The 21035-nt window shown below is 43.8% G+C and overlaps 1 protein-coding gene across 7 annotated transcripts in view; it reads left to right on the forward strand.

The window, feature by feature from the left end:
* RIPOR3 (RIPOR family member 3) overlaps nucleotides 1–21035 on the forward strand; it is a 69322-nt gene that overhangs the window by 24728 nt on the left and 23559 nt on the right. For 4 of the 7 annotated variants that reach the window (XM_037915507.2, XM_037915510.2, XM_037915511.2 and 1 more), the window contains 10 exons: nucleotides 831–959; nucleotides 5302–5448; nucleotides 8098–8176; nucleotides 8976–8999; nucleotides 9153–9206; nucleotides 10955–11104; nucleotides 12152–12215; nucleotides 12644–12687; nucleotides 13425–13550; nucleotides 16349–16494. In XM_037915507.2, the coding sequence (XP_037771435.1) occupies nucleotides 859–959; nucleotides 5302–5448; nucleotides 8098–8176; nucleotides 8976–8999; nucleotides 9153–9206; nucleotides 10955–11104; nucleotides 12152–12215; nucleotides 12644–12687; nucleotides 13425–13550; nucleotides 16349–16494 (935 nt within the window). In that variant the 5' untranslated portion in view covers nucleotides 831–858. Of the gene's footprint in view, nucleotides 1–830; nucleotides 960–3777; nucleotides 3922–5301; nucleotides 5449–8097; nucleotides 8177–8975; nucleotides 9000–9152; nucleotides 9207–10954; nucleotides 11105–12151; nucleotides 12216–12643; nucleotides 12688–13424; nucleotides 13551–16348; nucleotides 16495–21035 lie in introns of those variants that run through there. The other 3 variants (XM_043527345.1, XM_037915512.2, XM_037915514.2) reach the window with 3 other exon arrangements.

Here is a 21035-nt window from a genome sequence, read left to right on the forward strand (position 1 = left end):
ACATTACACCAGCCTAAGGGGGGGGGGCGGGAGGGGAATTCTTCTGTATATTAACTGCCTAGGATGATTTTCTACAGCTGTTTTGTAGATGTGTCTGTTACTTGTATTACAGTATGAATTCTATACATATACAGTGGAGAACATAATTCTCTAGGAAACAAAAGAGTATGACTGATGGGAAACAGAAGTGAGGGATCCCAGGGAAATTAAACTCGCCAGAAAGAGAGAACAAGCCTGAGTTTTACTGATGGAAGAAGTTCTGCCATGGGCTCAAGCACCACAAACGAGGGCTCCGATCCTGCCATTAGCTCCACGCTAGGGTGTGTGTGCACACGCTTCAGCCATGTGGCGCCCCATTGGCTTCCATGGGGCTCTGTATGGATGCAGGGCTCTGTTTTCATGTCCCTGCTTGCAGGACTGGGGCCCGAGTACTGTTCTGGTATCCCAGACTGACTTGGGAGTACATGGGTTGCATCAACCTCCTTCTTCGACAGTAGGGCTGTTGCAAATTGTAGGAAGTAGTGCATGAGGTACTGGGAGCCCTCCAGCCCCACTGGCTTCTGCAGCAGTTGGCCTCTGATAGGATGAGGTCTAGAGTTTGCTACACCAATCAGCAAATACCTGAGGGTGTGTGTGTGTTTCAGATGACTCCGTTGATTATTAATTATATTGTGTGAGAGAGAAAAATGTGTTCAGCAGACAGATCTTTTCTTCTAGCCACTCCAGTGCTTGCTGTATTGCTCAGTGGTTTCTCCTCTCTGCAGTGCAGCACTGGTTTAATCTGAACTGCCAAGCAGGTTTTGACTCATCTGTTGTTCTGTTTATTTCAGGAGGGGACAGACTTCCTGAGCAGTTATCATGTCCGTGAAATTGACATTTGTCTCTCCCAGCGATGGGGGTGGAATCAGCAGGAGCTGCTCCTTTGCTGGATTCAGCACAGTGCAAAGCAGAAAGCTAGCGTAAGTAGAATAAAAAGTGAAAACAAATACATGCACCCTGAGCAGTCAGATATTAGACACAGGTCAACACTTGCCAACCTAAATCCTCCCTGCATAAGGTGTGCCTTACATTTTTTGTCCTAAATGGACAAGTACTGTTGTTGTGCACTGTTAAACAGCTACTTCATCATGCTCTAGAGATGGCTGCACTTCACTGGCGGATGAAGCAACCTCTTCTTAGTTTGCATATCAATTTTAGTCTGCAAACTGCTTTGGGATGGAAGGTGCGTCTAAAGTACTATTTATCGTTATCATTGTCACCCAACGTTTCTGCAGAGTCAAAAGCAGATCAGACTGTATGGATCATTCTTCCATCTGGCAGGAAGAGCACAGCTGAGTTCCCCTAAAATGGGTCTGGCGTGTTAAGGGCAAAATTGTACTTACCAAGCAATACCTGCAAAATCTATTTGCAAACTTGCCACTAGATACTGATTTAAAGGACATGGATGGGAATTCAAAGGGAGCTGCTCACATCTCACACAAAAAGCAGGGTTGTGACAGATCCATGTTTGGTTGGGATCCCAAAGAGAACACCGAGTGCTGCAAGCATTGGTGTTAGAGGGAAGAACCCCCCTGCTGAAGCTCTGAGTCTGTACCGAAGCAACAATTCTCTCCCAGCAGCGTAGTAGTGACTAACATGCTTGTGCCAATGCCATCTATGAGAAGAGACGTAAAACTTCCTGACTCCTTATAGTCATTAAAAATCTCATGGCACTTTTCAGTAGAACAAGGGTGTTAGGTCTAGATCCTGGTTAAAATCTCACTGAGGTAATTACATTCATCATACCTAAATTCCTCCTGGAGTTATTTATATTAAATGGCATCTAGAGGCCCCAGATGAGATCAAGATGCCATTATAATAGGGACAGAGAAGGTCTCTTGCAGCTGAAATAGACAAGACAGACAAAGGGTGTGCAGAGGCACAGAAAAGATTAAAGAAAAGGAGTACTTGTGGCACCTTAGAGACTAACAAATGTATCTGAGCATAAGCTTTCGTGAGCTACAGCTCACTTCATCCATCCAATGAAGTGAGCTGTAGCTCACAAAAGCTTATGCTCAGATACATTTGTTAGTCTCTAAGGTGCCACAAGTACTCCTTTTCTTTTTGCGGATACAGACTAACACGGCTGCTACTCAGAAAAGATTACGGGAACTGCCCAAAGTCACACAGCAATTCAGTGGCACAACTGGGACTAGAACCCAGTTCTCTCAGTCCCAGGACCGTATCATCAGTGTGGTCCAGTAATCTTACTGATTGTTCTAAATTATTGTGTAACATTGCTAGGTAGAGTTAAATAGCTGCTACTTCCACCCAAGAGTGGCTCATGTTCCCGTGCTGAATTAAGTGATTCCTATATAATCTGTGAAATGTTTTTAGGATAATAATGCTATATAAATGGAAGATTATCATCAGCTCTGGCTGTCAACATATCCCAGAAAAATACCAAAAGGGAACTGATTTGAATCATATAGAAGGGCTGAAAAATATGTCACTAAAAGTATTCCACTTCTTAAAGCAATCCTTGAGAGTAATCGCTTGTATCTCAGTAAAGCACCTGGCACTTCTTATACAAAACTTTGTATTTTCAAAGGACTGAACAAACTAATTAACCTTGTCACCAAATACAGCATTTATAAAATTACGAGTTGAAATGAGAACCTGACACAGGTTGGTAATCTAATCTGGAAGTCTTTGCACATGACTTCATAAAATTTGTTATGGAACCTGCATAATAAGAGTCCTAGCACAAGTCAGATGTCTAAAGTCACACTGATAACTAAACTGTCGAGAAAAACACAGACAGTAAATTACATAAATGGATTTGAGCTTGACATACATAGTGGGAGTTCTTACAAGGAAGGAGTCTAGCAGGAAAAGAGTTGAACAGCTGTTTTTATAACCAAATCACCTCCAGCAGGCTAAGAAAGCTCCAAATAAGCAAGTTTAGATTTCCCCTAAGATTACTCTGTTACTTTCAGCTGTAAAGCATTTCTAAACAATCAGCCTTTATGCATTTTTTTCCTATTTGCAAAATCCCATTGCCTCTTAACTCTTTCAATAGAGGAAAGTTTTGCTCAGGAATGAGGATTCAGACATTTAAGAAAGTATTTTGAGATGATGCTAAGTGTTAAGAGCAAGACATTGTGAAACACCAGAGGACTTTCCCCAGCAAAGTGAACGTATTTGCTCATTGCCTTTCCCTTCATAATCTCTCACTAGCACTTTAGAATGACACAGTAGGAGATCACAGGGAGACTCCCTTCTGAGCACACACTGACCATACATTGCATTTCTACAGCAGCTTCCATCTAAAGCTCTCAAAATGCTTTAGGCACGTTAATTAACTTAGCTTCCCAACACCCTGTAAGGGAGATAAATATTGTTATTCCCAACTGTAAAATGGGGAAATTAAGACACAGAAAACCCAGCTCCTTGAAAGTATTTAGGCACCTAACTGAAGGACCTACCCAAGGATCATAGAGCAAGCCTGTGATACAGATAGAGCCAATCCCTAGGCCATCCTTCCTCACACCTTGAGTTTCATGCACATTCTTTATGGTAGCCCATGAATTATACAATGGGCCACCTCTAGAATCCAGATTTTTGTCATTTCCCCAGGTGCATCCAATCCAGGATTTACTCAGCACTCTAAAGCTGAGGGAGCCTCAACTCAACCCAATGACACAATATGAATAAATGTCAGGAGTGGGGAATTTCCCTAGAATAACTTTCTCAAATAAAGGCTTGGTTTAAAGGAGGAAGTTAAAGCAAATAGAAGGGGGAATTAATTAAACCAGCTACAAATAATCAGGGTTTATGAGCCTATAAAGAGAGAGGTAAACCAGCCAGGAATCTATCAACAGGAGATAAGTGTTAGCAGTGGTTTCAAAGCCTATGCTGGGCTCTGCTTACCCATCACAGGTATGTGACTAAAGACTACAGATGCTATTGTTCTTCATATTTGCACAGCAGGCTTATTATGTAATGACTTTTTACAGAATTTCTGAGCTAAGTGGGATTTGATTTTGATTTGCTTTAAAAAGATAGCCAGTTTGGGTTAGGAACCCCTTCCCCCCCCCCCTTTTTTTTTTTTTTAAATCGTTTTATAATCTGGGCCTGGTAGACTGCTGGCATGTTTCAGACTCAAAATATAAATGAGTGACTATTTAAACAGATGTTGAGAGCAGCCAAGCAGTAGCTATTTCTGAAGTCCTTTTATAACATATCTTTGCTAGACTGCCTAATAGCCCAGAACTGATCTGGTCTGTTAACATACTTTTAATCATGTATATGATCCCTAAATGTTTAATCCAGGGGTTCTCAAACTGAGGGTTGGGACCCCTCAGGGGGCCACTATGTTATTACATGGGGGGCGGGTCATGAGCTGTCAGCCTCCACCCTAAACCCTGCTTTGCATCCAGCATTTATAATGGTGTTAAATATATAAAAAGGTGTTTTTAATTTATAAGGGGGGGGTCGCACCTAGAGGCTTGCTATGTGAAAGGGGTCACCAGTACAAAAGTTTGAGAACCACTGAATCAGTGGTTTAGTGGATACCTTTTAGTTGATGAGAGTGGACCATTTGTCAGGGGATTAGTGAAATCTGGAGAACAGCAGTGCCTGAGATCTAATCCTGACTGTGACCCAATTTCTTTACTGACCTTGAGTAACCCACAAACACCCTGCCTTAGTTTCTCTGGATAATAACAATTGGGTCCCAGTTCTACAAACCTACCTTGTTTGAGTAGCCCTGTTATGTTTAACAGGGCTACTTGTATGAATGTGTTTACAGGATCAGGGCATAAGCTATCTTGTGAGCAGACCACAAGGATTAATTACTCAGTGTTTGAATGGCAGTCTGTGAATCAGTAGTACATAAAAATGATCCCTTTCTGGTTCCCCAAAATAATGGGACATTGTGTGTGTAATATAAATTAACAACAGAAGAGACACACTTGACTCCTAGTGGTCTCCCTTGAAGCCAGGAAATTCAAAGTTAACACTCATAACCTAATCTTCTCTATCTTCCTTTGGCCTCTCATCCCAGTGAGCTGTAGCCATTTCTTGCCTTTGATGTGTTAAAGACAAACACTGAACGGCTCTCTATTATGGCTCTAATACAGGTCCTGATCCTGCTTTCCCTTACTCACTTAAGTAGTCCTACTGTTTACAGTGAGACTGCTCCTTTGAGTAGAAGCTTGCAGGAACAGCTCTGTAACTAGCATTGTAGTAGCTATATGTGTGAGACTTTCTTTCAGCTCTGAGGCGGTGCTGATTTTTTTTTTTTCCCCTTCCCTACAGAAAGTCTCTCAGCAGGAATTCAGTGAGGTCTAAAATGTCTGTGAAATCCTCCAAAATGTATCCGTCCCTGCAGAGAGGGGCTGTTATCTGGGATCCAAAACCACAGCAGGTGAAGAAAATTTTTGAAGCTTTGAAGAAAGGACTTAAGTAAGGACTTTTCAAGTATTAATTTGTTGGAATTTGCTTTCTTTAGTTTCTCTGTTACTGCAAAAACTTTGTTCGTTATACTCTAGCTTAATGGCCCAATACAGTAACCTTTCTAATCAATGGCAAAGCTCCTATTGTCTTAAGTAGATACAGAACTGGGCCCTTAGTAAATACACTACCTAGTGGCAAACAAATTTATTTGGGACCAAATCCTCCCTCACGCCATCCTTTATCCTGCTTCTATTAATGGTAATAGTTAAACTCCATGATATCCATAGGTCTAGCATGGAGCTCTAGGAACTTCATTAGGTACCTGGCCATTGCTGAATAGACAAAGAGTAAATGGAATCATCATCAACCTTCATGTGGCTTTATAATTCCTCTCAGTGCTTCTAATCTGTGGGAACCATGCTGGCACGCAGCTCCTTCAAATACAACATTGGCATCTCCAGGATTTTATTACCATGGGATTTTAAGCTAAGAACATCATGAGAAAAAGTACTGAAATTATTTATCCTAAACGTAAACACCTCAACTTCTTAATTATGTCTCACATAGTTAAAACACACTTGGCTTCCCTCGAGGACTGTAATGTCTTAGCCTTTAAAAGTTTATGCCAGTGACTAGTTAATGGAATTAAATTAACAATAAAAATTCTAAACCTAGAAAAAAAAATAGATTTGACTCTGATATTTTATTAGGGCTTGGGGAGACTAAACTGTCATATGGATTAGAGTTATGGTCCCAATTCTGTGAGGAACATCGCACAGTCAGACTCCTGCAACCTCCTTGCAGAACTGAGTAACTAATTAAAGCTGCCTGCAGAAAACAGCTGCATCCAATAATTTAAAGGCCAAATTTTAAGCAGATTCAAACTAAATCCATTTGTTCTTGCTGGAATGTTTTTTGTTTTAAGATAGTAACAGCAACTAGCTCTTAAGTCTAATGACCCTTCTGGGTGCCGCCCCACCAACTGAGCATCTTAAAATGCTGCTAAAACCTAAAATGACTTTAAAAAACAAAAACCCAACTCTGACTACCACTGCATTGAGCTGTTATCAGCAAGTGTGGAGAGAAGAAAATTGAATGCTGGAGTCACTTTTTGTGTATTAACAGGAATGTGTTCATAATAGTTAGAAAATAAATTACTCTTTTGGTGTATTTTTGGAAAAGTGCAGGCTGCTTAACATAAACACATCAAGCTGCTCAGGTTCTGTGTCTTGTAAAGCAGCATTTTTCAGAAGGTGATTGTCTACAGCTCTTTAAATACAAAAGGGGAAAACAGACTTACTCAAGTCTGTTCTGAATTAAAACAAAGTTGGAAGAGGTTCAGCTCAGGAGGAGTTTTGTCTTCTGGGAGCTGCCATGGGGCTCACTGAAGCCGATAACTGCTGAGTTCTCAACACTTTGCAGGGTAAGGCCCCTGCTTTTTAATGGGGGAGGGGAAAGCAATGGTAGTATCAGGAAGGAGCCGATGGCTGCTCTAGGGGACAGCAAAGGTGGCATTCAGTCCCCAGCTGCTCAGATAAACAAAGGGCATGTTTAAGAGGTGCTGTCTGAGTACTGATTGCTCCCATTGACTTTGGCTGGAGCTGAGGATGCTCAGTACCTCTGAAAATCGGGCCCAGAGGGCTGAAGTGTTCAGTGTCACAACCCTTTGGCCTTGTGAGCTACAGCTGGCTAACGAGCTGCTCAGTTCTCAGTCAGCTCTGCAGCTCCTCCCTCCTCAAACGGCAGCTACTGCTCCAGCCACAAGGGTACAAAGAGCACAGAGCTGCAGAACACCATCTTCCCTACCCCAGTGCTCCTCTGGGAAGCTGAGCAGGAGGCCAGCAGCATGGCCCAAAGCCACCTTCCCCCTCTAAGGGGAGACAGAGGCTGGGAGACACCTCCCTCTCCCACTTCTTGCTTCCCCACTGTGGGTGGCCAAGCAAAGGGGAGGTAGTGGGAGAGAGAGTGAGACATGGGAGCAGGCCCAGGCACGAGGGCTCCTCTGAAGGGATTGTGGCTTGTGCAAGTAAAGGGTTGTCCTGAGGGGAAGAAAGTTGATGCAGGGAGGGTCCTGCTGGGAGAGCAGGGGCACACAGACATACAGCGTGGGCATAAGGAGACGTACTATTTTGTTTCCTATGTACAGCACTTTTCAGCATTAGGAGTCTCCTGGGCCCCGTTCCTCCTTTAAATGCCTCAGAGCAGCCTGTCCCAAGATGGCAGCTGTTGCAGTGAGCTGCATGCTGTGCCTGCTCACTTGCACTTTTGCTGTTTCTTGTTTCACTTAATCTAAAATAAGTCTCTCGGAACGAGGCTCTGGCTGTGTTCTTGGTGTGGGGGAAACGGAACAGGAAGTTCTTGCAGCTCGGAGGGCACGTGAGGAAATATCTGGGGATGAGAGGTAGCAAGGAAGAGGGCAGCAGCTTCTAAGCCACGTGAAGCCCATCTTGTTTTCCAGCTGCCATGGCTCCCCTTCCCATTTCCAACTGTTCCTTCAGCTGCACAAGCTCAGTCCTTCCCAACCTCTGGCTACTTTTGAGGTGGGGGCTCAGAGAATCTCTCTTCCCTCCCTCCCCCTGGCCCTCTTAAACCTCTCCCTGGGAGTATCCTACTGCACATGCTAGAAGAAAATATCACTTTTGGGTTTTTCCTCTCCAGTGAATACCTGCAAGTGCATCAGGCTGAGTTGGATTATCTGTCTGCTCGACACAAAGATACAAAAAGGAACTCCAGACTGGTAAGATGCTTCTCTGTTTTAATCGCTTAGATGGTTTAAAGAGGGCAGAGTTTTAAAAACAACCACTGTCTCTTGCCTTTGGGACTCAAAGGGGTTTCCATTTGTTAATGCTGAAAGTGAGAGGCTAGTATTATACCTATTTGCTAAATTCACCAAGTAAGTCAAGGCTAGATGTGGGGAAAGAATCCAGGAGTCTTAATTCTCAGTATCCTGCTGTGTTCCCGGATTGCACTCCTTCCCTTTTGGGAGGGTAGCTGGCTGCTGATTATTATCTGGGAAGTAATATACATGCCTGGCTGTGTCTAGAAACTGAGGAGAAATAAAGATTAGGCAAAACTGGTGAAACATTGATTAGTGGGTCCAAGCAACTCTGATTCTGCCACATACAAAAATTCCAACAAAATCTTTGCTATTAGTAGTGCTAAGGTGTATAAAGCACTTCAGACTCAGATTTGGGACTGTCCTTGGGAACACAAAGTAACCTTCCAAGGCTGGATAAAGGATTCAAAAACCTCCCACCTACCTCAACCAATTTTCAAATCCTTACTATTTCTGAAAAATCGTACTTGAGGTGCCTCAGTTTGGGCACCCAAAAGTCAAGACACTGAAACGCAGAGGGTACTTTTGAAAATGTTGGCCTTGCTGTCTGCCCACTGTATTGCACAATGCTGCTTACAACGTTGTAACTCTCCGAACAAGGACTTGGTGCAGCGTGGGCAGTTGTTCTGGCAGCAGATTTGGAAATGTCTTTAATATGTGCAAATGAATTCACAGGTAACTTGTCATATTTGTCTTTCAGGCTTTCTATTATGATCTGGATAAGGTACGTACTCATTCTTTTGGAGGGGTAGGGATGGACATGTCACAGAAAGCAATGAACAGTGAAGTGCAAGCACTGATACTATATGATCACTGAATAATTTAATGCCATATTATGTGAATGTTTAAATAGTTTTTAATCTTTCCCTTTCTAAAGCAAATTCGCTCTGTTGAAAGGTACATCAGAAAACTGGAATTTCATATAAGCAAGGTAAGGGGTGCTCTATTTATATTGTGTGTATGGGAGACTTACACTGCTATATAAAAATTCTGATTTAGAAAATACTTTCATGATATCTTGTTTGAGGGGAACTAGCTTTCATAAGAGAAGAGGAGGAGTGGGTTTTTTTTTGTTGTTGTGTGTGGGTTTTTGTTTTTGTTTAGCTCTATTCAGGCTGAATCCTGGGCACAGCCCAGCCTCAGCCTGCAGAACCAGTTTCTATATCCTACCGGCTTATTCAGAAGAAAGGTGTTGTTGGGAGGAGTTGCAGAGGGTGATTGTTTTCGTTTTGTGTTTTTTGCTTCCTGGAAGCCTAGTTGGTGGCACTTAATGGATTTTGCCAATCTCCTGTCTGATTTGAAGGGCTCAAAAATCTCTCTTACATACTTGGAGCTGTGTGTGTGTGTTTTCCAACCCAGAATTTAGTGGCTGCCTCCTACACCCTTAGTCCATCCCCGGATTAAACCATGTCTCCTTTCACCCTCCATGCCTCGTGGCTTAGTTAACAGTAGAATGAACCTGCTTTCTGGATATCCCTGGTTTGAGTCATGCCCTCACTAAACACACACTTGGGAGTCTGATGTACCCTACACACCCATTTAAGGCCATTCTAACATGACTTGGATGTAGGTAAGGGATTGGTTAGCTTGAGGAAGCGGAAGGCTTTCTCTGGGCTAGCACTGAAGCATCAGTGCCATAGGTCTCCCTATATAGTTGCTTTGAGATTAAACAAATAGAGCAGCCCCATCTTTAGCCACCTCAACATGCTCCCATTGACTCTGTGGGTTGCCTCCTCCGTGTAGACTTGGAGATGGGAAGGATGGTCCAGTGGTTAGGGTACTAGTCTAGGACCTGGGAGACTGAGGTTTAATTCCCTGTTCTGCCATTAACTTCTTGTGTGACCTTAAGCAAGTTACTTAGCCTTGCTGTACCTCAGTTCACTGTTAGTAAAATGGAGATAATAGCACTGCCCTGCCTTATAGGTATGTTGTGAGGAGAAGTGCATTAAAGATTGCAGGGCCCTCAGATACAAGGCTCACATTACCACACTGAGTACCTTGGATAGAATTCTAGGACTACATGTTCTGGGTCTTGTATCTGGTGGTGGTGGTTTCCAAAGCCTGGTACCCTAGCTCTTTAGAAGTAGTGCTGGAAGAAACTTGGCTCTCTGCTCAGATTTTTGGAGTCAGTGGTAGACAAAACAAAGTGAGGTAGGGAAGCCTGTGTAGCTAAAACAGCAGAAAAACAATATCCCCAAGAAACTATTAACCTTCAGTTGATCATTTATAAGTTATGGGTAATCTGCAGAACAACTAATTAGAGACTTTCAGGCTCTGTGGTGGGTTAGTAGTTTTTGTTGCTGCTGGCTGGAAATGAACGTTTATTTAATTGTTTGGCCTTAAACCTGGGACAGACTGTTAACAGTGACATGTTTCAAGGTTATGTAGGACCCTCTCATTAGCATGCTTTTCTTGTACTGTATGAAACATCAAAAAATCTTTAGCTGGTGGGATTAATCCTTCACTCACTCTTCCCTCCGTCTGAAATCTTGGATCTACTTGGTTAAAAAGGCTTCTTATGAGAGTAGGGGGTACGAGTCGGTGCTAGAACGATGGGATTTGCTCTCTTACAAGGGGAAACGTCAAACTAAAATTCCTCATATTACTTCCCTCAACTCATTAAAATTGGAAACCGACACCAGAGTGGTGTAAAACATGGAGTCCTTTTTTCTATTAAAGGTAGAAGAACTATATGAAACTTACTGCATCCAGTGCAGGCTGCGAGATGGGGCCTCTAATATGAAACATGCCTTCTCCTTGACTCCCTCCACTAAAGCCTCCAGAGAGAGCCTGGTAGAACTTTATAAGAACCTCCAAGAATGCACAGAGGTAGGAGAACTCCTCAAGCATGTGACAAAGAACTGACTCTTCTGTCTAAAGTCAAAGCAGTGGATACTGTACCAAGACATGCTGTTCTGAACTGTTGGCTTTCCTGTGGCCTGGGCTTCGAAAGTAACGTAAAATTAGATGAAGATGCATAATATCAGCTACAACTCACAGCTTCCTCTATAAAAGTATTTTGCTGTCTAACTTCCCCCTTTAATATGCAGTGAAATTCACAGGGTAATGCAGGTTGTTTGCTTACAACCAAATGTGTTAATGAAGGGTGCATAGAAAGTCTCTTGAATTTGATCTGTAACATTAGGGCCTAAGCTAGCTTTCATAGGAAGTTACTGGAGGTGTGTGTTTGGGGTGTCTTCCCATTGACTTCTAATGGGAGTCATAGTTAGTAACCTACTGTGTGAGTAAGTCCGGGTAGGTCTAGACTTCAAGCTGGAGGTGTAAATGTCAGCTTGAGGAGACATACCCACACTAGGTCTGATGGCGCTAGCATGCTCAAAATAGCATAGCTGTAACAGCGGAAGCAGTGGGAGGGACTACCTGTCTGAGTATGTGCCTAGGGTCTTGGACAAGATTGTTCTTTGGCTGGTTAGCCCACCTTTCTACTTAGACCCTAGCCACAGCAGCAGTACATCCCCTTCCCCACTCCCCCCCCCCCCCCAGTGCACTAGCTCCATCAGAACTAGCGCGAATATGTCTCGTCAAGCTGGAATTTACACCTCCAGCTCCATGTCACTGTACCCTAAATGGGGAAGACTGTGGGAAGCCTATTACTTAAACCACCTTGCTCCTCTGCAGAGCTGGGATATAACTTCCCATCCTGAAAGTGGCATTTAAAAAAAAAATCTGCCTCAGTCTGCAGAAGTGAAAAGTGTTAATGGCGTGTAAAATGTATGTTCTTTTGCAAACCGCCCTAAACTGGTCTGTGATGTGTTTTGTCTTCACGAATGGAGACAAATGGCCGCCACTTTCTCATGGTACCATTTTATTCCGCTCTTCAGTCAATGTCGTCATTGCTCTGTCTTTCTCTTCCAGGATATGTGTCTGATTGAAGGGGCACTGGAGGTGCACTTGGGAGAATTTCACTTGAAAATGAAAGGTAGCCCTTGTACTATTCTACAGCATTCATCACTTGAGCCAAAAGCTTTTCAGCTTTGCTGTATAAAGGCCTGATTCAAAGCTCATGGAAGTCTGGGAGCTGGGCTTTGGATCGGGACCTAAACTAACTCTTAATGAAACTTAGTTGTTTCCCATTGATGTGAAACGAACTTGTCCCTGCTCTGCAGCATTCTTTTATATGTGAGTGTTGAAGCAGGACTTTCTTCTTCCCCGCCCTTATGCAAAGCTTGCAGTGCTAAGTAAGACAAATGGCTTGACTTGCTAACAACTCCTCTCTAGATTTCGCTGTAAGGGGAAGTTAATCAGAGTGTCACCTGGGTGTTTAATGCAAGCTGAGGTTTGTTAGTAGATATTTTTGAAACTCTCTCAAGCTACAAACATTGGAAGGGGTTTTCCTTCTCTTTTCAGGGTTGGTGGGCTACGCACGTCTCTGCCCAGGGGACCAGTATGAGGTGCAGTACACAGCAATCCATTTTCTCTTACAACTTGCAATTATGGGCTTGCACCTGTAACATGCAGGTGGGGAGTGTGGGGATGTGTAGGCAGAGCAGGAGAGAGTGCAGGGAAACCAGAAGCTTTATGGGTGCTGCACAGCCACCGAGTTATTCCTGCCTCAGTGTGAAGCTGAAGGACTTGGCTAAGTGCCTTGATAGAGGGCAGGGCCCAGGTACCTGTGAGACGGGAGTCTTCCAGAATTGCTCCTTGAGGGACCTGGCTGGAGTCTAAAACCACCCTGAAAGAGGGTAGCAGCAATACTGTTGCCTCTTCATAGGGTAGATCCCAATTGGCACAACTGCCCTGAAGGGCACAGGACTGCATAACTGTGTATAAAGCCTATGGCTTTCATCCCAGTAGTTTCAATTCTAACACACTTTTTTCTTCCTGCTGATAACAAAACCCCAAATCACTTTCAAACATGTCCTGCATCAGAGCAGGACATTACACATCAGTAACTCACTCTCTGCATTACAACAACACGTACGCTTTGGTATCTGACTTAGCCACCCAAGTTCTTCCAGGACAGATGGGGCACAGAACTACTTGGCACCTCCACCCCTGCTTCTTAACAAGCATAGCAGTCAAAGGAACAGGCCCCAGCTCTGCAGTATAGGGAGGGAGGGATGGTGCAGTCCCATATGAATCTTGGGATTTGCTGATTCTAACCTCCTCTTCCCTGTGTGGCTTCTAGGTGTTTGTGCGACTGGGACGCCAGAAGTGGAAGCTGAAGGGCAAGATTGAGACGGATGACAGCCAAACATGGGATGAGGAAGAGAAGGTTTTTATACCCAACCTTCATGAGCAGTTTGAAATAAAGGTAGTTGGCTCCAATCCAGCCACTCAGACATTGGTTAGCAAGTAGCTTGCCTTCCCACTCTGCTCTCTGCCGAGCACACTTTTAAAAAACAACATGAATTTTCACAGCTCCATAGAAACAGCAATTAATCAATGTTCTGCTCGCTGAGCTGGTCTCTGATCTTTTGCTTCTGCTTTCTTTCCCAGGACTCTGGGTTAGATGGCAACTGGGTTAATGCTTCTGATTTTCCATATATTAGAATGACCCCTTTTTAAGATCTGCATCCAAGATTTGGTGGTTAGGGGTCCACAGCTTGGATAGAGTAATTATATCGCATGCAAGATTTTTGGGATTTTCTTACCCTGCTCCAAAAAGTGTGTGTGTGTGTGTGTGTGTATATATATATATATATATATATAAGTTTGGCTTTATATATATATATATATATATATATATAAAGCCAAACTTGCCCGTTCCTGGGGTTTCCCTGCATGACCTCTTCTGTCTCAAGCCCTAATTTCCTCTGCCCCAGATACACTCTAAACCCATGTATATCCTATTGGAGCTAATGAGATCCACCTGCCAGTGTGAGTTGGCCATAATTATTCAGTATCTTTGGGCAGGATTCTGCCACGCAGCATTAGAGTGGCTCATTGGAGGACCCCTGTATTCTTGTAACAGAGTCCTAGACTCTGTTTCCCTGCTATACCATACAGATGCATCCTGTTGGGATCCAGGAAATGGGCAGGCCCCCACTGCTAAAGGACCTCCCCACAGCCTCCGGGGATGATCCACAGGTCTGGGATTCCAAATGATTGCGGGGGACAACTAAAGGTATAACAGGAATGGGAGTGAGGTCACAGGGCTAAACAAAGAAACCTAGTAGGTACACCAAGCAGAGAACCCCTGACAGCGCCCACTGCTCCTTGAAGGCGTCAAGGGAGCCAGTGGATGCCGCCCAGGTGCGTGAACAGATTGAGGAGTGGAAATAGGCCCCACAGTCACAGGAAACCTTGTCGGCCAACTGCCTCTCCCTGGTTTTGCAGATGGCCATTTTGGCCAGGGCTAGGAGGAGGTTGACGAGGAGGTCCTGCGACTTTGTGGGGCCACGGATATACAGATGCATTATAGGCACTTTATTCTTTCACTGAGGTAAAAGTTGGATCCTCCTGTTACTATTACTACTGTGGCTTCCACCTGTTTTACATTCCATCCTGACCTGGCCACTGCTGCTTAGGAGCAAACTCCTGTTGTGATCTGGAATCCTCTGAAGGACAGATCCTGCAGTCATGACTCCCATCAACTTCAATGGGAGTTGGGACTAAATAGACTGCAGGGTTGGGCTGGACCCTTCACTACACGAGTTAAACACATTGTTTTGTAGTGCCAACATAGGGCTTTCAATGCCTGGAAAACATGCAAAGTAGCTATTGCAACACCCCATCCCTTCTGGCAGCATGTGAGTTAAATAGGAAAGAATTCCTGACTTCTAGCCAGTAGAGCTTTTAAAAATGTTCTTAATGTTTTTCCCTACTGCACAATGAGAATCAGGAGAGAAGCTAATTCAAATGCATGTTTTCTCATAATATTTGCAAAAACATTAATTGCTCTGTATACCAGTGAAGATGACTTGCCTCAAAGCTCGAGAAAGAGGTTATATGATTTGGGTTTCATGCCAGTTTATTAAACCTAACTGACTCTCTAGTTTCTTTGCTTTCCCTCTCCAAGTGTGTATTGGGTGAAATTTTCAAAAGTGCCGGAGTCCCACTTCCAAAAGTGACTTAGGCTCCTAATTACCATTAACTCTCAAATGAGACGTACATGCTTCTGAAAACTTTACCTGCTAAATCTTTCCCCTGATCCTAAAATATGACAGACACCTTGATGCACAAAAGTAGTAATATGCCTTTGTCCAGCAGCATCTTGGTTGGGAGTTTTCCAGCCCCACTTGCCAGGGCTGCAGACAGATTTGAGAACTGGGAAGCTGTCTCTCTGGCATGGATGATCTCAGCTGTGGCTAAAGAAGCTGTGGGTCAGGCTGCAAAGCATGCGTAATGGGCTAGAACTGGGATGAGCGACTGACAAATTAAGGGGGTGCTGCTTGTGAACCAAGAGAGGAGGGACGCTGAAGACCTGTAGGCTTTGATTCTGAGCTGCAGCTGAGATCAGCTCGGCCCAGGAGGGAGTGGTAGACAAGGGCTGTGTCCACATTCTGGAGATAGTTGGGGACTGGAACAGCCTTACATTACTAGGGAGATGGACTAGATAATCTAATGGGTCTCTACCCTAGATGATTTTTGGGTCAAATCCAGGGATGGGGGAAGCTTGCTGTAAAACATATATCTTACAGCAAAATGGGCTCCAGGATTCCAGGTTGTTTGTCTGATACAATTACTTGAATATACACTAAAACTAGAATGTTCAGGGTGCCAAAGTTTAGGCTCCTAAATAAATGGAATGACTTTCACTTTCAGAAGTGCTGAACACTCCTAGCCCCCACTGGTGTAAATGGGAGCTGCATATGGCTCAGCATGTGTGGAAAATCAGCCTATTACTGTTCAGGGGCCTAAACGTAGGCACCCAGGCTTGAAAAACTTGGCCTATGACATCAAAGAGCTGATTCTAGGCTGCTATGTTCATTGCACGCACAAAGTGACATACTGGCCAGTTCCTCATATGGGTGGTAGAGAATCTGTGTGTCACATGGGCATGAACTGGTCTCAGCCAAATCCCATGAGTCCAGCCTCCCTAAACTCCTCAACTATCCTTCATGTGTGTCAGGTATCTGGTAAAATGAAAATGGGTTTGTGCCTCTGTAGGTCACAGAGCTGCGGGGACTGACCACGATTCTAGTTGGCGTGGTAACGTGTGACAGCATCGACTTCTTTACAACCAGGCCTCAGGCGATCATTGTGGATATAACTGAGCTAGGCACCATCAAGTTACAGTTGGAGGTCGTCTGGAAGTGAGTATAACTTCAAATGCCAAACATGGGGGAGAGGACTGTTAACATGGCCTTAGTGCTTCTGATGGGTGCCACTTTAACAGCACTCAACACTACAGTCCTCTTTCTGTTCACATAACAGGTGCAGCCTAGGTAGCAGCAGCGCAAGCCTCCCCACAGCACCCCCAGCCAATGTGCCTGAACCCTGATCTGGAGGGACCAATCCCAGGGAGGAGAGGATAGCCCCTATCTCCATGGCCCTTCAGTTCTTTGCTCTGTGTTGAGGCTGCCAACAATGGAGCCAGCTGCGTCTGGCTTTTATTTAGGGCTCTGCTTTGTCCAGAGTCAGTGTTCAGTTTGTGGTGTAGGCACATCTCTGAAATGCAAAGAATGGACTTAAAGAGGATGAAATGAAGCTGAAAACAGCAGTTAGATACCACCATATGAATATGGTTGAGGTTTAGAGAAATCACTACAGTTAGAGGGGCCAACCCCTCCTTTAAAAATGAGGTTTCCTCAAAGGTTTGACTGCTGTCACACTTGACTTTTTGACATGGTGATCACAGTTACACGTTCTAGTTTTGCTTGTGCCCGGTTGTGAAACACTATTATGATCCCAGTGTGACTGCTTCTATTGTGCATCGCACACACCCCGCCCCCGAAGAGTTAGGTGGTACCTGTGATTTGATGCATTGTTTTACATTTTAAATTTGTAAAGTTTTATAGTAAATTACCACTACTATTAAAGGAAAAATTTCATTTTATGGGTGCTGCATTGAGAGAGTTCCTGAATTCTTTTCTGCAAGGTGCGCATCAAAATCCTCACTCCAGAAATCTTTTGCATCTTGAGCTTTTATCCAGGGCTCTCTGATGCAGGGGTAGATGCCTGGAAGACAGAAGCTGCATTTGGTATCCTCATATGTGGCTGAGGCTGATCTATACAAGATGTGGCCACATGCTGGTCCTGCCTATCTGACTGTAGGATGGCTGTTTTAACAACCGTTCTCTTCTGATGTCAATTGCTGGCATATTTGAGTTGTTGTAGCTCTCTTCTGCTGAAGAGAAGGAACAGATTGTTTTTGTGGCCATGGTCACAAAAATAAAATAATTATTTCGTTTTTAAATAGCCATGACCTGCTCTTCTGATAGGGCTGAGGGGGTTGGAAAAAGACTGTCACTAATCTATGGATTTTTTCACTAGCACAGGTGCACACCATAACTCTTCTAAACTTGAAATGGAAAACCATATAAAACTGGTGCCCCCAACCAATATGAGAAGGAAATGGCTTGCAAAGCAAGCCAAGGAACAGACCTAGTCTGCATTTAACAGAATGTGGCAGAGCTTCAATTTTCTTGAGAAGCAGAGGCAACCACTGTAATCCTTTGGATCAACAGTTCGGTGTCTGTAATGAATCCAAACTACTCATGCTGGGAGGCAGCTGTGTGTGTGAGAGAGAGTCAGTGTCAATGCATTTCATATTTCAGGGGTTGCAGTATATTGCAAATCTTATTTTATACTTGCAAAGTGCTGGGTGCCCTTCTGGTACAGCAGAAAGCTGGGTTTGAGGTAGCGGAGAGTAAGTTAGCAATGTTTGTGAAGTACCCATCAAATCTATGAGAGCAGTACCTTTACTGCTGGTTCTCAGCTCCATCACTATCAGGGCTGGAAAAGGGTCTTGGAATATTTGGTAACAACTCAAACTCTGATGCAAAGTTCAGATCTGAAGGACTTGTGGGTTTAGGCCCCTCTTCAGGAATGGGAAACAGCCTGACTCTAATCCTCTTGGGTTCTCAAACCCCAGTTCTATTTCTAAGAATATTTGGAAACCTAGCTTGACTTCTGCTTTGGTGCTGTCTTTGGCTGCCGACAAACAGATGAAATACTGTGAAGCACCTTCCCATGAGTCTTCCAACCAAAATGTAGCTAAGTAGCTGGCCTTTCAGGTTGCTCTCTGGAACATACAACGTTCGTGGAGTATCCTACGCTGTTTTCCAATGCCTTTTTGTGAGCAAATGGTTTCTCACACATCCTGCAATTTTCTTCCACACCTGTTTAGCTCAGGGTTGTTGCTGTAGTTCAACAAAATATCAGTCTGGTCAAAAGCATCTGAAGTTTTGTTTTCAAGCGCTTGAAGTAAAGGAAAACATGCTTATGTAGCAGAGCTCAAGGCCTGCACCTGTTTATAATGCTCTGGGCGGGGGGGGGGGACCGCTAACTCATATTATTTTTGGTTGTATGTGTTTGTTTTGTGTTTTTTGTTGCATCTGCTCTGAGGTTTTGTGAGGCCCCTAGCATTTCTTCTTTGGAAGCTTGAGCTAGTAATTAGCTTGACAGCAAAGCATCATTCCGCAAGCATTGACCACTGTGGTTCTGATTGCTGATCTCTGCATTATCTGTCATACCCTGGGATGCTAGAACAATTTTTATGGGGGGGGGGGGTGCTGATCATGGAAACCAGGGTTTCCATCTATTTGGTGTTTTGTTACTATTTCAAGCTAGAGAGGCACCCCCAGCACCCTTACTTCCAGCATCACTAGTTATACCTATGTTTGGATTTACATGCATGCCATTTGCAGTTGTAAGCAAAGGCCATCAGGCTAGAATTGGCCAAACTTTTTAATGTGTTATGACTTTAATATTAAAAATCCTTTTTGTCAAAATGGAAACTTCCATGGTAAATGTAGGGTTGGTTTGTTTTGTGTGTGTGGTTTTTTTTTTTTTTTAATTGACAATTTTTTTCAGGTTTTTGCTTGAACACTAAACACATTTATATTTTTAGCAACCGCAAACTAGTTTGAGAGTGCAGGAGCAGCAGCAAGGTATTTTCAGGCTTTCAACAAAGAAGAAGAAGAAAACAAAACAACTACTCGCTTGCAAATTTCTTTGCAAGAACAAACACTTCCCTACATACTCTACTTCTGGGCCTAAATGAGTAAGAACCTTGCATTGGAAAAAGTGATCTGAAGCCCTGAGTGCATTGTTGGAAGTGCTTTTGCTATGTTGAATGAGTCTGTAAACCTTCTCTTGCCATAGTACCTCTGTCAAAATCTGGGGGGCATGGTTCTGAGTGTAACTACACAGAGCTGAGCCTGGAAGAGATCTCTTCCAATCTAATTTTCCATATCACCAAGGGCAAATAACTGCCAAGGATGAACACCATTGCTTTGCGTTTAATCCTGCTAGTGCTGTTTCTGTAATTGTGTGCACACAAACTCCTGCGCCTCTGCGGGAAGGAAGGGTGGTAATGCACCTTCTTGTTCTGGGAGTTTGTGTTAATCCCTCAACCTCATGGACTATATTTAAAAACTCCACTAGGCAAATGGCACCTTTGACTGACTACCCTGGCATGCTGTTGCTTCTCTTGGCGCTTAGCAGCAACTGCAGTGTGCAAATGACATACTAATACCATTCTACATACAAACCCACTCAATTCTGATTAAGGCCAGGTCTACACTGAGAGTGCTTTGCTAACAGAGCTATACCAGTATTCTGTGTTCCTGGCACAAGAACAGTTTTGCTGGTATAACTATGTTTATGCTAGGGACTTTTGCTAGCCTAGCTACATTGATCAGGGATCATGCCCCTCACTAATGTAGTTATGCTGGCAGAAGTTGGTAGAGTAGACCTGGCCTAAGGCTTTCAGTCTGTCTCTACTTACTTCAGACTGTATGAAGCCTTTGAGGATCAAATGCTGCTGTTTTTATGCTGATTGAGGGGGTCTTTTCTTTTTCCCTTATAGCTGTCTACTAACACCTCAGTTCTAAGACAGTGGCCTGAAGAACTGAATGAAAAATACAACCAATAGTCAAGTCTGCCTCTCAGTTTATGAATTGTCTGAGCAGATTTCTAATTTCTCTGATTTATTCTTTATTTAAAATTATTTGCTTAACAATTCCAGCCCAGAATCCCTTTGAGCTGTGTGAATTCAAAACGTGGCTCACTATAGTTGGACACTGAGGTCATATGGTATGGTTTCTGGGCTGTGACTGGAGGAGTAATTCAGAATGGAAGCTGGCAGGGTTTGTGTTTATGAATTAAAAATTCACTTTCTGCAAATATTTCACAATGGGAAAACTTGCTGTTTTCTACTAACGCTTTCTGCAGCTATTGTAGTGAATGCAGAGTGTGGCATAAACCAACATACAGGAGCCATGAACGTAAGTGAAGTGACTTGATTTTAAAAACTCAGATAATTACCAGGAAATCAGTGGTGCAAGTAGAAATCATTTCTTGCTGGTACACTGCACTCATGGGATGGACACAAAGGCAAGGCATGTGACCTCTTTATGTGACTTTTCCCCGTCCCCTTCCCATGATCCACATCCATCCCACGTTACCTGGGGGGGGGAGGCTCTATCCTCCCCCTGCTGCACTGGAGACTTCTGCTGTATAGACCCCAGCCAGAAGGACTCGGGAGATGCAGCTGCATCTCCTGGCTGGGGGCAGTACAGCCGTGCCAGAGAGCTGGTGGTGTGGGGCCATCTAATTGCCCCATGTTCTGCTCCTTTTGCCACTTGGTTCCTGAGAGATCAGGGCTCTCTGGAACCACAGCAGCAAAAGG

The sequence above is a fragment of the Chelonia mydas genome, chromosome 13 (genome assembly GCF_015237465.2).
Source record: "Chelonia mydas isolate rCheMyd1 chromosome 13, rCheMyd1.pri.v2, whole genome shotgun sequence".
In the NCBI taxonomy this organism is placed as follows: domain Eukaryota; kingdom Metazoa; phylum Chordata; order Testudines; family Cheloniidae; genus Chelonia; species Chelonia mydas.